This window comes from Ipomoea triloba, chromosome 3, assembly GCF_003576645.1.
Source record: "Ipomoea triloba cultivar NCNSP0323 chromosome 3, ASM357664v1".
NCBI classification, from domain to species: Eukaryota; Viridiplantae; Streptophyta; class Magnoliopsida; order Solanales; family Convolvulaceae; genus Ipomoea; species Ipomoea triloba.
This window is the reverse complement of record NC_044918.1, coordinates 22,943,349-22,961,444: the sequence shown is the minus strand read 5'-3', so window position 1 is coordinate 22,961,444 and position 18,096 is coordinate 22,943,349. Positions and strand designations below refer to the sequence as shown.

Genomic DNA, 18,096 nt, shown 5'->3' with positions numbered 1-18,096 from the left:
TTTTATATGAACTAATCTTATGAATTATAAACATTTTTTTTTACTTTATATATTTTCAAATATATGTTCTTACTTTATATTTTATTTAAATATATTAATTTCATTANCTAATCTAATCCCTTTTCTTTTACCAATTCGAAACATATATGTTGTTTATTAGGTTAAACAATTACAATAGTACTAAAAAGAATTACAATTAACTTAACCAAAAAATTTTGTAACCGAGTCAATAGTACTCCAAAAAAAATTACAATTAAGTTAAAAAATTTGTAGTCGTTAAATGATAAACGAATCACATAAAATATTAAAATTGAATGATTCAAATTTTTATTAGGCAACTATAAGCCTATTTTGACCAAAATATTTGAATATTTGATTCACAATTGACTTCACGCGGTCAACTATAGTATTAATTAAATGAATTGAATTCGTTTTTAATTGTCTCATTCGTCACACGCATTGTTGATCCGATCCAACCCTTACTGGGAGTCATGTGTAGTGAAAGTCAAGCATTTAATGGTGGTAGCTTAAGAGTAGACTACAATAGCATTTTTATTTTTTATTTTATTTTTTGTGAGTTAATTTATTTTTGTCCTAGATTTATAAATGGCAGTCCGCTTTTAGTCATTTTTATCAAAACATTCTCATTTAGTCTTAGTATTATTGTGGCAATGACAATTTTTTGTACTCCGTCAACAAAATCATTGTAAATAAAATGACATTTAGATCTTTTTTTATAGAAAGTAAGTTGACCCGTTATATTTTTTATGTTTATTTTTTGAAAAATTCATAATTGAAGACCAAAATGGTCTTGTATTTAACACATTTAACCTGTTTTGTTGATATAGGACAAAAATGATTATATTACAATAATAGTAGGACCAAAAGTGAATGTTCTGGAAAAAAAAAAGAGACTAAAAAGTGGACTGACAACTACAAATTTAGAAACAAAAATAGAATTAACTCCTTTTTTAAAAACACATAATTCTTTACAATATAATATATGTTCTACCCTTTTTCAATTTTTTTTTCAACTCAAAGCATCAATGTTCCCACTACCACGATTTAATTCTACGACCATCAATTTAAAATAATTATAGAAGTGTGATCACACTACAAAGTAATTTTTTGAGTTTTGATATACTTTGGTAATGCCAAAAAGCAGTAATATAAGGAGTCTGTTTGGCAGAGCTTATTTAGGAGCTTATAGTTTATTTTAAGCTACTAATAAGCTATAAGCTCTGTTTGGTAATGTTCTCAAAATAAGCTAGTAGCTTAAAATAAGAGCTTATTTTGAAACGCTACTTGGGGTAGCTTTTCAAAAATAAGCTAGTAGCTTTTTAACGTTTTTCCATCTTTATCCTTATTATTTTAAATAAATGACACCCTTTATCCCTCTCAATTAAAATCCTTTTGACATTTTCTTTTCATTACGTTTGGTTGTAATTTCAGTTTGACATTTGTGTTTGAACATTAATTTTTATATGAACTAATCTTATGAATTATAAACATTTTTTTTTACTTTATATATTTTCAAATATATGTTCTTACTTTATATTTTATTTAAATATATTAATTTCTATATGTTCTTACTTTATATTTTATTTAAATATATTAATTTCATTATTTTATATTTTAATATTTTATTTAAATATATTAATTTCATTATTTTATATTTTAATATATAAAAAAACCTATTTAAATTTAAAATTATTTAAATTGTATGAAGATGTCCTTTTTAGTCTATTTACATTTATCAACTTATCAAAAAGCTAATTTTACCAAACACTTTTAAGCATAACAGCTAGCTTAACAACTCTTCAGATTTCAGCTTCGAGCTTATAGCTTTTCAATTTTCAGCTACTTTTCAGGCTACCTTTTCAGCTAGGTTTGCCAAACATAGCCAAGGTAGTATTAGACTGGTAAATTATTGTGTGGACCATGGTCCACATAGTTGTGTGGACCATGAATATAAGGTACATTATTTTTATACTGAAGGTATATTATTTTTGTACTGAAGATACATTTTTTTATAGTGCTATAAAATAATGTACTTTCAGTACAAAAATAATGTACCCTAAAATAATGTACCTTCGGTACAAAAATAATGTACCTTCAGTATAAAAATAATGTACCTTATATTCATGGTCCACACAGGTGTGTGGACCATAGTCTATGCAATAATGATTGGTATTTGAGTATTTGACTATTCGGGTTGAATATGTCTTCCAACCTTGTATTACCGCGTATTTCTCCTCCGGGTAGGTAAAAATCCATTACACAATTAAAGTTGTTCACGTGCTATTGTTTACGCCCCAAATAAATAACTACTCCGTACTCTTTTTTTTTTTTTTCTGTTTAATTTCTGATCTTTAAAAAAGAACTTCCGTAAAAAAAATTAAAATTGTAAAGAATTTGTAATACTAAAAAAGTAAGCACAATACCAAAAAAAAATATTATTGCAATTGATTACATGCATATATTTTCTATTGCTGTTATAACCTTAATTTGAAATTTATGTACAATTTTATTCAATTTTACTAAGTGACTCAAAAAAAAAAAAAAAAACATTCATCCTGACTCAACACTTCATGAAGTTTGGAAACAATGATCATGGATCGACTCTCACCAGCGGCAGCGTGAGAGCAACCTCTAAAAGTGAGGGGGATCCTTATGCGCAATAAGCAAAGGTCTAGCATCTGTGTTCAGCTAAATTATCATGATTTACATCTGACAGGATAATTGGGCACGCAGCACCCCAACCCGAATCGCAAGAAGACAAGCATTGACTCGAAGGAAGATAAACGGCCACCAGTTACGTAAGGACTGCACATTGAAGGGAAGAGTTATTATCAACGGCTCCATCACCATACGTTGAAAGCTCACCATCATACTGTCTGTTACAACTCATAGAAGAGGAGTCGTTGCACCTAGAGTATAAGTAGAAGTCTGTTGTAGGAGGAAGGGGAGTCGATTTTCTTACACACCAACACTACTGTATTAACACTGAGGGAGTCAATTTTCTTACACACCAGTATTAACACGGAGGGAGTCGATTTTCTTACACACCAACACTACTGTATTAACACTGAAATCACTTATTGTATTGAACTAATAATACAAACGATATTCCGGTAACATATTTACCGTCATTGGTGCTCTTGTTGAGAGCTAAGATCAAATCTCAGGCAAGCTCTACATATTACAAAAATATTAGCTTATCATTGGTCATTGGAGATCGTAGTAGCCCAAGCTGATCGCGATGAACTCGAACTGGGTGTGATTTTGCAACAAGTTCATGAGTGGTGTCGCCTCCTCAAGTGGCGTCGACCTCATCTAGTGCGTTGCTTCCTCAAGTGGCGTCTGCCTCGTCAAGTGCATCCGCCTCCAGTGGCTTCGCCTCCTCAAGTGGCGTCCTCCTCGTTAACTGCGTCCGCCTCCAGTGGCATCGCCTCCTCAAGTGGCGTCCGCCTCACCCGGTGTGTCGCCTCCTCAAGTGCCGTCCGCCTCATCCAGTGGGTCGCTTCCTCAAGTGGCATCCGCCTCATCTAGTGCGTCGCCTCCTCAAGTGGCGTCCGCCTCATCAAGTACATCCGCCTCCAGTGGTGTCGCTTCCTCAAGTGGCGTCGCTTCCTCAAGTGGCGTCCGCCTCATCCAATGCACCGCTTCATCCACTTGTGCATCTACCTCCTCAAGTGCGTCCGCCTCCTCAAGTGCGTCCGCCTCCTCCACTTGTGCATTCGCCTCCTCCACTTGTGCGTTCACTTCCTCCACTTTTGCATCAACCTCATCAAGTGCGTCTGCCTCTTCCACTTGTGCATCCGCCTCCTCAGGTGCGTCCGCTTCCATTCGTCTGCGCCTCCGCCTCCATGCGTCCCCCTCCAAAAGCAAGAGAATCTAGCAGTTATTGATGTAACTATTGGTCATAGTCCGCCTTGATCAATTTTGTTAAAAAAAATCTACACTCTTCCCTTAGGGCTGGCACATGATCTGATCTCGTTAGCTACACAACGGATGGGTATTTTCTTGGTGAAGCTTAAGGCTTGGTTACGAAAACACTACACTCTATTCTCTTATGGCCGGCAAGAGATCCGATCTCACTAGCTACCCGACGGATGGGTGTTTTCTTGGTCAAGCTTAAGGCTTGGTTACAAAAACACTACACTTTATTCCCTTAGGGCCGGCACGGGACCCGATCTCGCTAGCTACCTGACAGAAGGGTGTTCTTCTTGATCAAGCTTAAAGCTTGATTACGAAAACGCTATCCCCTAAGGAGTAGTACGGGGCCTAACCTCGCTCACAACCCTACGGAAGAACTAACCTTTGGACGAGCCTACGGCCGGTCGAAGTGAGCTCGCACACAAAGCGTCCAAAAAAAAAAAAATTGAACCAGGGCCTACAATCGGCCAAGGCCTGGCCTCGGGCACAATCGGCCAAGGCGTGGCCTTAGCCACAATCGGCCGAGGCCACAGTTGGTAGAGGCTAGGGCTTCGGCAGCCTCGTCCGCCGCGTTTTGCCTTTCAAAAAAAATTCAACTGTCTTCTGCACTATTATTACTCCCTAGTTGACTCAGCTACTCTCGCAAACCAGGGAGTAGGGGGGCTGGTGACAGAATAATTAAGCACGCAGCACCCCGACCCGAACCGCAAGAAGACACGCATTGACTCGAAGGAAGATAAACGGCCATCAGTTACGTAAGGACTGCACATTGAAGAGAAGAGTTATTATCAACGGTTCCATCACCATACATTGAAAACTCACTATCATACTGTCTGTTACAACTCATAGAAGAGGAGTCGTTGCACCTGGAGTATAAGGAGAAGCCTGTTGTAGGAGGAAGGGGAGTCAATTTTCTTACACACCAACACTTGTACACATACAACATATTGATGACACGTAGGTAAACATCATGCAGTACGTTGTAGTCAATCATTGTTAAATGACTTGTTCTCTAACAATCATCCACATTTCCACTCTCCGTATCTCATACGAAATGCCATGAGACTCACCATAAAAAGGATAATGTGCTAGTCTTATTAGAAGTCTAATGCTGAATTAGAATTCCAATGACTATGAACATTTTTACAATACTTCATTAATAAATTCTTCGTCACTTATATTCTTAACTCTTATGGATGAAGAATTAAGAAAATTGTATGAAATAGTATCAACTGTTAATTAAGCCAAAATAAAATAAATAAAAACATTTATTTATTATATTTATTTAATTAGAATACAATGCCCAAAACAATAAATGTTGGCTCCTAACTCATAAGGCATACATGTCTAACAGTTTCCCACTTGCACTAGAGCCAATCGGTAATTCTCATATTCTCAAGATGCCAATCTAATTGCTCGATCTTGATTAAGTGGTATAGAAACGGATATGCTCTGTTGATGCTGTTATTTGTATCACTATATCTCCCTTTCCAACAAACTCTCTTAGGAGATGATAGCAAAAATGTAATACACTCAGCTCCAATGGTTGAATCTGCGATCATTTCCTGTTTGGAACTCTTCCAACTGATTTCACCACTCTTACAAGATGTAGAATTTATATCATCTGGGTCTGATAGAAAATCGAAATCTGTGTATCCTTCAATCTTTAATACTCATTTTCATCAGTTAAGACTAAATTCCTAGTTGCTTAACTGATGTCTAGTGTTCTTCACTTGGATTTGATTGATATCTGCAAGTGACACTCACTGCATGAGCAACATCAATTCTTGTACATAACATTACATGTATAAGACTTCCAACTGCCGAATCCTATGGTATCTTACTCATGCGATCCCTCTCTTTAGTCGTGTAAAGACACAAACTCTTAGATGGATTTCGTGCCTGAAAAGTAATAAATCTTTCTTGGAATCTAACATATTGAACCCCTTCAGTGTTTTATGTACATACTCTGAGATAAACCTATTAATCTTTTTAATTTATTTCTATAAACTCGAATTCCAAGAATATAGGTTGTCTTTCCTAGATCTTTCATACAGAAAGTTTTAAATAACTAAACTTTTTGCTGGAGTCATCATGCTTACATCATTTCTAATTACTAGTATGTCATCTATATACAATACAAGATATGTGATAGCACTCCCATGACCATTTTATACACATGGATCATCAATTTTTACAATATGGTCAAAAATTTGACTACTTCGTCAAACCAGATATTCCATATTCTAGAATTGAAATTTGATATCACCTCTTTGTAAATGATAGGATTGTCCCTAGAACCATTATCTGCAACTACAAAGAGTGTCTCTACATCATGAAGACAACTATTATATGTTTAATGCACAAATATGTCTAACACTTTTCCAAAGAGGAGGCATAACTTTTGGTTCATATTGCACAGATTTCTAATCTGATTAGGCTAGGAAGGTTTCTCAACAAACTCTTTAGCAAGCTATATCTTCATAACTTTTTCAGATCTGGTTTCCAATTTGTCCGTTTTAGACTTTTGATATAAGCCATGTAACCTCAATTCTTAACATCCTTAAGATCGACTGGCTTTTCCATATCTCTAGAGTCTTTTGAACATATTTGAATGGAACTTAATTTAGGATCTACGATCTATTTTATTAAATGGACCACATACATCAACATGTATTAAATGCGCATTTATACTATCATCAATCACATTTAAATAATAAATACTATTTAATGGTGTTCTAGTGCCATCTCATTTATTATTTAAACAAATCTAATAAACATTATTCATAAAAGAAAATTTATAATTATTCTCAACTGGAATGAAGATAATGTCTCTAAATACTAGAAACAAATAAATAGCCTTTTTAAAAATATGATTAAATGAAAAATGAATAGGTAAAGCTCCAACAACAAATGCAGCAACACTTGCTCCATTTCTCTCATACTTAGAGCAATCTCATCTTTAATCAACTCCCTACTTCTTCTTAGATCCTGCAACAATACACAAACATGTGAAGTTGCTCCTGGATCATTTGAAAAACTAGTATCATTAATGAGCATAATAGACATACCTTCTGAAGATTTGTTATCGCCTTTGACCTTCAAAGACTTCAAGTACTATGTACGATTCATTTACCAATGCCTTTCTTTGTTGCAATGGAAACATTTCTTTACTTGCAACTTTCCCTTTTGTTTTGGTCACTCCCCTAATTGGTTTCACTTTAGAAACTTTCATGTTCTTTCTCTTCATCTTTGGTTTCGAAGAAGCCAAAAGAATTATATCAGTGTGCATACCCTTCATTGTGACATGAGCAATGTACAACATATTGTGCATATCAAATTTGGAACAATGAAGTTTGTTCACATGAAAAATCATTATGAAAGGCCGAAAAGGATTAGGAAGAGATTGCAAAATTAAGTCTACTTCAAGCTTAGTGTCAAAGGAAGATATTTAATTCTTCTAGCCTCTCTAATAAGCCATTTATATTTAAGACATGATCTTCTATATTTCTCTTTCTTGTAGTTTTGCCCGAAATAAGGCTTTAGTAACCTCATAACATTTCTATCTATCTTCCGTCTATTTTTTTAAAGTTAGTTTCTAGATTATTATTATTACCACCAAACCACCATCACCGACACCCCTACACCACAACACGACACCATCACCACTATCATGACATCACCATCACCACCACCATCACCAACACCACTACCACACCACACCAACACCGACACCACTACCACACTACCATCACTACTACCATACCACCACTGCTACTGCAACCAATACGACCAACACTAGCACCACCACCACCACAAAAACTAACACCACCACCTCACCATCGCCACTACCACCACCACACCCCACCACCCCACCACCACCACCACCACATATTATTATTATTATTATTATTTCAAATAATATGTTAATTTTTAGATAAATGAACTAAACAGAAAAAATGCAATTTCTTATCTTTCTGCCAAACAGAAAAATATAGTTTTATGATATTCAAGCAAACACTAGAAAATTAAAATATTTCTAGAAAATGAGTTATTTTTTGGAAATCATTTTCCGAAAAACATTTTACAAGTTTCCAAACAGACCGAAGTTCTACCAAACATGCCATTAAGAGAATCCAGCATCACCGAGTCCTTGTCAATCTGGCATAACCCAATGAAAGCTTTGCCAACTTATTCACAATCTAGCTTTGCTTTCTATAAACATGGGTCACTTTAACAATCCATTGTCTACAGATCATTGGCTAACACTTCTTTATTAATGTGATGTTTGATTTACATTATATCACATAACTTCGTGAACATTAAAATGCTATATGTCCTTGTTTCGTTCAAAGAAATATAGAACATCTCTAAAAAATATGAGACTTTCAAATTTATTTTTTAGTTCTCTTTTGTTACATTATTTATAAGATTTTTTAATAAAATATTAAATCACTTAAAAATGTTTTTTGAGCCAAATATTCTGAGGGCTCTTATTATGTATTTGGGAAATAAAGTTTAAGAAAATCATTTTTAAAAACCTAATCGGGTATGAAGCAAACACTTTATGTAGACAAATATTGGCCCGTTTACTAACAGAAAAATTTCTTCAGTTTTCTGGAAAATTGGAGAATAGAAAACAGATAACATGTTTATTAGCACATCCATTTTGAAGAAAGGAAACAATTTTCCAGTTTTTTAGAAAATTGGAAAATTATTAAAACTGTTTTCTAAATGAAAAATATAATCATCTATCATCAATTTGGCTATATGTCACTATAACCACATTCTCATCACCATTATCTACTTACAAATTTATTCATTATTATGATACAATTACATTCATTTTCATATGCTTTTACATACTTATCATTATCTCTATCCTTTCTACTTGCATTACTTATTTAAACATAACTTATTTGGTTTATACTTAAAGTTAGGCATTATTTATTTACACTATCAAAATTAAAAAAAGAACTCTATACCAAGTTTTATATTTTGATTGAACTCAATTGATTATTGGTTCGAATATTATTTATGTTATATCGTAATACAAGTTTGGCCAGGATATCGGATATTAAAATTTTACATATATAAAAATATTACTATATTAGGATTCAAAGTAAAAATTATATATTTCTATACATGTCATTCAAATGAATATATCCAAAAATATTTTAAATATTAGCTCAAAAAAATATTAATATTATCTAAACTAAATTTTAGGTAAACCTAATAGGTTATTTGTTCGGATATATTTTTAGTTAAGTTATATACATATATAAATTTGATTCAGATTCAAATGTAAAAATCTTACATATATTGGACTTAAAAGAAAAAATTATATTTATTCTATTTAAATCAAATATATTTTAAAAATAAGGTCTAAATATCACATGAAATTAAACTTGTGTTAATTTTATAACGTTAATCTAAAATAAAATAAATGTGAAAAAAATAAGTGTTAATGATGAGAACGATATGAATTGTATTGAATGGGGTAGTTCAAATATGCAAATTACATGGATATATATAATGAGAGAATCTCAAGGAAACTAGAATAGGGGAATCACAGGAAGCCTAGAACAGGAAGTCATAATCTAACTCAAATACATAGAGTCCTAATACTCTCCCTCAAGCACAGGGTAAGCTAGTAACTTGTAGCTTGTATCTAAGAAAAGAAAATCTAGGACTAGACAGAGCTTTAGTAAATATATTGGCAAGTTGATTTTTGGTTGAAATAAAGTTTATTTGAATATCTCCTGAAGCAACTCTGTTTCTAACAAAGTGATAATCAATCTCAACATGTTTGGTACTCGCATGAAAAATTGGATTTGCAGACATGTATGTAACACCAAGATTATCACACCATAAATAGGAGTAGATAATGCTTTACATTATGTCATTCTAGCACGTTTCAAAATATCAGTCATATATCTCTTTTGTGAAAGTAGTATTCTATCATCACATTTAATTGTCTCAATATCAAGAAAGAAACCAAGTTCACCAAGATCTCTAATCTTAAAAGCAGCAGACAACTTTGATAATAAATGGGTTACAAGATCTGGATCACTCCCCATCACAAGTATGTCATCAACATAGACTAAGAGGTACACGTAAGCAAAATCTTGTGAGTAATAAAATAGAGACACATTTGTTTTGGATGTTTGAAAACCAACATAAAGTAAAAAAAAAAAAAAAGTGCAGACGATTAAACCAAGCTCTAGGAGCTTGTTTTAAGTTATACAACGAACGTTTAAGCAAACAAACATGAGTGGGATACTGAGCATCAATATAACCAGGAGTTGCTTCATATACACACTTTCAGACAGATTGCCATTTAGAAAGGCATTATGGACATCAAGCTGTCTAACAACCCAACCAGAGGATATAGCTAAAGACATTAATAATCTGACAGTAGTGGGTTTGACCACAAGGCTGAATGTATCAAAGAAGTCCTGACCTGGAACTTGATTAAAACCTTTTGCTACTAACCTAGCCTTGTGTCTCTCAATTATACCATCAGCATTTCATTTTGTGCGAAAGACCCATTTACATCCAGTGACATTCATATCAGATATATAAGGAACAAGACACCATGTCTGATTTTGAAGAAGAGCATTGAATTCTTGATCCATTTGCATCATGCCATTCGGTGTGCTTAACTGGTTGAGTATAACAAGTGGGTTCAGTAGGACAAACCTGAGCAGGTAGAGCTGTACAGGGAGCTTGAGACTGGCTCCGAGTAGTCATGGCTTGAGTGCGAGCTTATGGCCGGACAGATTTGCCACATGGGCAATGAATAACTAGAGGAGGTACGGATGTTGATTGTGTGGCAAGAATGTTAGACTTCATCACAGATTCAGCCCATGGTGCATCGCAAGTGTGCAACACCACCTGCAAGGGAGATTTAGTAGCAAAGGAAAAAACCCCTTCATCAAGTATGACATGCCTACATACATAGATTTTATTAGTCTGTAAGTCCATGCACCTATACCCCCTAAAAAACTCTGGGTAACCTACAAAAACACAAGGAGATGACTTATAGTCCATTTTATGACGATTATAGGGCCTTAAGTGATGATAACACAGACAACAAAAGAAATGAATAAACGAATAAGAAGGAGGGGATTTATGCAACATAAGATGAGGGCTGGAGTTATTTAACACAAATGATGGCATTTTATTGATTAAGTATACAGCAGTCTCAAACGCACAATCCCAAAACTTATATGCAATAGAGGCATGAGTTAGGAGTGCTAGACCAGTTTCAACTATATGTTTGTGTTTTCTTTCAACACGACCATTATATTCATGAGTATACACACAAGATTTTCTATAATGGATCCCTAACTGAACAAAATATCGATGTAGCTTTTTGTATTCAGCTCCCAAATCAGATTGAATGGATTTTATTTTTCGACTAAAGGATCTCTCAACAAGGGTACGGAATCTATCAAAAATAGCATAGAGATCATATTTTAGTTTCATGGGAAAGAACCAAGTGTAGTGAGAGTAATCATCAATAAAAATGACAAAATAACGATAGCCATTTGTAGAAATAATGAAGCTGGACCCCATATATTAGTGTATACTAAATCAAGAATATTCAAACTAGACGACTAAGCACGTGGTAAAGGAAACCGCGCAGATTTCTCAATTGACACACATTACACAAACTAGAATTATCATGAATATTATTTCTAAACCCACTAACCGGACATGATTGAAGAACACGAATAAGGACACGATGATGAGGATCACCTAGTCGGTTATGGCAAACAGACGAAAAAACACGAGCTGAAAAAAAGATAGAGGGAGAAGAAACTGGAATAGGAAGAGTATATAGCCCCCCAGAGCTACTGCCCTGCAGAAGGATTTCCTTGGTGGTGATATCCTTTACAACAAAATGGAGGGTGAAACTCAAAAAACACTTTATTATCTGATGCAAACTTTTGAACAGGCAATAAAGATGTTAATAAACCAGAAACATGGAGAATATTAGATAACTTAAGGGACCTAGATGAGGTATTAAAAGTAGCATGACCAACACGATTAATGGACATGCCCATACCATCACCGACACGTAAAGTGTCATTACTAGTGTACTTTTCCGAGGTAGAAAGGGCAGCTAAGTTCGAAGTTGCATGATGTGTGGCCTAGTGTCTGTTAACCAAGTATGAGAATTTGATGAGGCACCCAAACCATTCTGAAACACCAAATTAGCCTGAGGATTCGAAGTCCCTAAACGAAGGCAAAAAAAATCGGTTGCTATTTGACCCAAGGCACTAAAACAAATCCTTAGCAGTTTTAGGTGGCTCTTGCTGTTCCTGAAAAAAGAGGAGAGAGGTTGAGTCTAGATCCAAAGTTTGGGATCACTTTGAAAAAATTCTTGACTCCAATGGAAAATTAATTAAGGGAAAGTGCTTGTACTATGCAAAATTGTTTGCATGCGAGCCAAAAAAGCATGACACTTCTTCCTTAAGAAACCATATGCTTGGTTGCCAAAAAATATCCTCATTCTAAGAATACAAGGCAGTCACTACTTACTTTCAATGTTGTATCATCCTCTACAAATGAGGGGGTCTTGAGCTTAATTTTAGTAACAAGAACGACAGTGATCTTTGTATGTTGATCTCTATTTGTTGGAAATTATGGGATGCCAAAAATGAGAAAATCTGGAACCATAAAATCATTAATGCATCGCATATTTATCAATCTATTACCAACCTTCTTCTTGAATAGAATGATGCCAATTTTTCTGATAATACTTTTAGGAATTCTACTACGAATGCTGCTTGGTCCAGACCTCGTCCTGCCATGTATAAGCTTAATGTTGACGCTGCCCTGACTCCAACAGCAAGAGGATGGGATTAGACTTTGTCCTTCCCATGGTTCAGAGTTTTCAAGCCTAGTGAAGCAGAGCCATTGGAGTTAGAGAAGCTCTAAAGTGGATGAAGACTATGAATGTTGATAATCTCCAGCTGGAAAGTGATTGTCTCTAAGTGGTTAACGACATCACACATGATCTTGCCATCTTTTCTTTTAATCTTATTTTAAATGATGTTAGAAAACTAACTACTTGTTTTACAAACTTATGCTTTTTGCTTTTTAAGCGGTTGCCCAATTCTTACTAGGGAAGCCCTTTCCTTCCTCGAATTGTTCTCTGATTCCTTTTTCTTCTATTGCTCACGCTTTGAACATGGACCTTAATTAATGCATTCCCCTTCTTTCGTTAAAAAAAACACATAACGATATTATGGAAATCGTTTATAAAAAATGAAATGAAATTTATCTTAAAAATTGGATTAGATTTTAAAATCCGAACTGTGTGGACTGTCCCGGTCCGTCCTCGACTCCTCGGTTCGGTTCTATCTCTTTCATTTCCTCTCTAGGTCTACCCCACTTTCTCTCTCTCTCTCTATACTCTAGAGAGAGAAAACAGAAATCCCGCTGCAATTTACAAAGTAGAAAGAGACAAATCTATACGCGACTCGCCAGACTCCAAACACCTAAAGCCATAACCACCGGAGAAAAAGCAGAAAGAAAAACATATACATATGATATGAAAGCTGTTTGAAGTGAAGGCAGTCTCTATTAATGGTAGAAAATCCACCCGGCGTGATTTGCGGCAGCTGAGTATAATCGGCATTCTCGATGATCATCTCCAGTGCTTCTCCTAGTGTTGTTGGGGAAATCTGCTGCAGTATCAGTAAGCTCGGCGGAGTTATCATAGGCTCCGGCGGCGGCGGCGGCGGCGGCTCCGGAATGGCACAAGTGTTCCGAATGCCGGTGTGGCTCTCGCTATCACACCCTTCGCTGGGCTCGTCTTGACTGGCGACGGCTTCTGTACTACTAGGTAAAGAACACAGGGGAATGGTCACAGTAAATTGCACGGGAAGTCTGAGAATTTACGTGTGAACCCTAGAGTACTGTAGATTATTAATTATTTCTGACAAAGTAGAAGTAGATGAAAGCTCTTAAACGAAGTAAGACTTCGTCGTCTTCGGATTCCTCTTCACCGTCTTCATCGATATCGTGGATTCGTTTGAGATCGATTCTGTTCGTTGTAGCATCCTCCTCGCCAGCTTCTTGTTCTTACCCTGATCGGTGAGTCTCATTTCCTTTTTCTCTAATTGATTTCTAATTTTAGCCTTTCATTCAGCTCAGATTTCAGAAAAGTTCGGATCCTGATCTCAGGCCCCTTTTATTTCATTTTTGTTTTTACTTTGCTATATAGGTCATCTGCAGAGAGTAACATTTTGGATATTTTCTGGGTCGCATCTGTTGTCATTTTCTTTGTCTTAAGAGTCATTTTTCCTTGATACTCCTTGTTTTGTAGTTGTTTTCATTTCAATTTTAGCCTGAAAGAGATTTTTTTTTTCTTTTTTTTTTTCGTTAGATTTTTTGTTTATCTTTAATTAATATTAATAAATGGGATGTGAGAATTTTTGGTGGATTTTGAAGTTTGTGTTTGGGGATTTGATAAAGTAGTCTAAAAGTGAACAAAATGTTATTATACGGATCTATGTGATGGTTGGATTTTTCTGGTTATTTTGAGTTGCTTAGCTGTACGCCTGTACCGTGGAAGAGCCTTGAAATGGATAATATGATGCACGCATTATATTTATATAAATATATAGAGAGAGAGGGGGGGTGATGGTCAAATGAGAACCTCTCCCCCGAATGCACACAATCTACCTCGAGTAGTTTGTGTGCATCTGTGTATTCATGTTGGTTCTTACCTGGGTGGTTCTCATTTCATATATATATATATATATATAGTGGAACTGCTGTTTCCTTAGGGAATCATGGCTGTACATGCTCTAACATATTAGAACTTCAATTGTGGGTGGATTAACTTCTTTTTCAGATGTTAACCTTGGATCTCCAGATGTCATACACTTATGTAAAAAAGAGTTATTGCACGAAGAAGTGATGTAGAGTTTGCCATACTCTACAGTTTTGATGTTATTTTGATTCATTGCTGGTAGCAATAATTTCGATTCCTCAGTAGGGAGCTTTCATCATTACTTTTGTTTTTTTCCTCCTTTTGTGGAAGAGTAATACTACAGTTATTCTTAGCTGTGAAAATCCTGCACCACATCAGATGGGATTTTTATTGTCAAAGTAACTCAAAAGAATTTCTGTGGAATTTTTGAATCCAGAAATTATTTGAATGAATTATGAAAAACTATTAATTGAAGCTGCATCTCTGAAAGTTTCAAGTTAGATTTACTCTCAATGTCAGAATATTTAATGGAAACTATCTTCTGTTTTCCAGGGCCCATCTTAAGTCGCCATGGTCTCACAGAAAACGAAAGCGTGCCCTTTCACTCCGACGGTGGAGAAGCTTTTTCACACCTGATGGAAGACTTCGAGATGGTGGAGTTAAATTTCTGAAAAAAGTCCGGAGTGGAGTGAGTCCTTGTACAACTTTGAGGTGTTCAATTTTTTATGGGATCAACAAGTCTAATGTTTGTCAACTATTTGCCTGACCATGTCATGCAGGGTGTTGAACCTAGTATCAGGGCAGAAGTTTGGCCATTCCTACTTGGGGTGTAAGTTTCATTGTTTTTCATGACATTCCTTCTGCATTTAAATAGTCCTTTATTTTTCTCGCATTGAAGTAGGAGGGAAATTCCATTATCCCTGATTTTTCTTGAATTCAAAATTATGTTTTTATGTTTTAGGGGGGTATGGGGAAGAGTATTTTTATATCTTACGCTTGCCAGTTCTATACTTCTAAATCTGTGATATCAAAGATTCCACAAAATGATATCTGTGAACTGTTTTATTCAGCAAGAATGAACTACCAAATTTTCATCTGCTCCTAGAGGGCAAAAAAAACATGGTGTGTTGGTGATTTTGGTTCTTAATGTCTTTTATAAACCTTACCTTGTAAATCTATTCCTGCCAATAAAATCTGAGATGTTTTTTCTCCTTTTGTCCTCTTTTAAAGTTAATGAAATAATAATCCTGCTTTACTTTCTGAGCAATGGTTCTAATGTCGTCTCTTCTTCATTACTTGCATCTATCACTGAAAATTGGGTTTACAACATCTGATGCCTTCAACTTTGTTTCTGCTGCAGCTTTGATTTGGACAGTTCTAAAGAAGAAAGAGACTCCATAAGATGCCAGAAAAGGTACCGCTGCTGATTTCAATACTATTAATTATGCACCACCAAACACCCCCTTCTCCGGCAACCAAATAGAAAATAGAGAGAACAGATATGAAAGTGGGGAGAATAAATGGGAAATGAGAAAATATGGCGTGTTCCTAATTCTATATACTCTTTTTTTTTTTTTAATTGTTAACTGCAGAAAAGAATATGCTAGGTTGCGATTGCAGTGCCGTCGACTGTTAAAATGCAAGGATAAGATGTTTAAATTGAACGGAACTAGCAGAACAAGTAATGGAAACAATGGAAGTCTCATTGGAGTGGTGGATTCTCCAGTTTCTGAAGATGTTAGTTGTAGAGAATCCCTCTGTAGCGGGGAAAGAAGCCCATACAATGAATATTCAGACAATCCTGTTGACTCTTTGTTTTATGGAAATGCTGGTTCAAGACGAATCACAGAGCTAGGTTTTAACTCTGACTCTGAATCATCAGACTCGGACTCCTCTGCTGATCCTGTTACAATCCAAAATATTCCCTCCATGGATAGCATGGAGAAAAACACCACTGAGATGCCCTCTAAGGGATCTTCCCCTTCAATGGAATCCCAGTCAAAACTTCTGAATGTAGAAGATTTTGCGACATGGCGACGCATCATCCGTCTTGATGCAATCCGTGCTAATGGAGAGTGGATGGCATATTCTCCTGGTCAGGCTGCAGTTTCAGAACTGAAGGCACACCAATCTGCCGAGGCTGTTGGGCTGAAGGACTACAGTCACCTGGATCCCTGCAGGATCGTCCATGCTGCTCGATTAGTTGCCATTCTTGAAGCCTATGCACTATATGACCCTGAAATTGGCTACTGCCAGGGTATGAGTGATTTACTCTCTCCGATAATTAGTGTCATAACCGATGACTACGAAGCTTTCTGGTGTTTTGTTGGTTTCATGAAGAAGGCTCGGCATAACTTCAGGCTCGATGAGGTGGGGATCCGGAGGCAGCTGAACGTGGTTTCAAAAATTATTAAATATAAGGACTCACATCTCTACAGACACTTGGAAAAGCTTCAAGCAGAGGATTGCTTCTTTGTGTATAGGATGGTGGTAGTGCTATTCAGGAGAGAGTTAACATTTGATCAAACAATTATCCTGTGGGAGGTGATGTGGGCAGATCAGGCTGCAATCAGGGCCAGGATTGGTAAATCTGGATGGAGCAAGATAAGATTGAGGGCCCCACCAACTGAGGATCTGTTGCTTTATGCAATTGCAGCATCTGTGCTACAAAGGAAGAAACAAATCATAGAGAAACATAGTAGCATGGAAGAAATTTTGAGGGAGTGCAATAACATGGCTGGTAATCTTGATGTATGGAAGCTCCTGGGTGATGCCCATGATTTGGTGGTCACCCTCCATGACAAGGTATAGTTGTTTTCTAATCTTGGTTTTCAAAAATGTTAGACAACTGTTTTCGGATGACGAGGAAATCCCACAACCTCTTACGTGTAGGTAAATCCCTCCTTGTGATCCTAGCCGGCAAAAGACCACAAGTAAATTAGCCTAGGTTATCTATAGTTGACCGGTTCAAATCAAGAGGGCAAGTATTCGAACTCGTGACCTTGTAGTTCAGATCTCTTGCCATCTTGGTTGGGTTACCCTTGTTAGTTTTGTTTTTTTTTTTTTTTTTTTGGATCAAGTAGTTTATCGCCATCTATTTGATTTCTCACTTGTGCTAGGTACAATCTATAATCACGTTAATTGTTGCTGCTTTAGAGTTTGAATATAAGCTTTTGACCTTTTGTTTGGTGCGAATTCATGCCAGTTGAGTGATTACTACTACTACTTCAATACCAAATTATCAGTTTGAACGTTAGTACGTTACTAACCTTTCTTTTTTGTGTTTTCAAAAAAAAAAAAAAAAAACCTTTCTTTTTTGTTACTTTCGAGAATGGAAACAGTGAGAATGAAGGGTCTGTTCGATTCTAACATCGAAATCGGAATTGGATTAGAATTAAATACTTGATAATTGAAATGAGTTTTGG

The 18,096-nt window shown here is 35.7% G+C and overlaps 1 protein-coding gene across 1 annotated transcript; it reads left to right on the top strand.

Annotated features, from left to right (window-relative positions):
- Positions 1-13,304: 13,304 nt before the first annotated feature.
- Positions 13,305-17,870, top strand: LOC116014374 (GTPase-activating protein gyp7-like). Its single transcript, XM_031254420.1, has 6 exons — positions 13,305-14,049; positions 15,224-15,359; positions 15,451-15,500; positions 16,032-16,085; positions 16,264-17,476; positions 17,564-17,870. The coding sequence occupies exons 1-6, from the start codon at positions 13,910-13,912 to the stop codon at positions 17,579-17,581; spliced, it is 1,611 nt and encodes a 536-aa protein (XP_031110280.1). The 5' UTR covers positions 13,305-13,909; the 3' UTR covers positions 17,582-17,870.
- Positions 17,871-18,096: the final 226 nt, after the last annotated feature.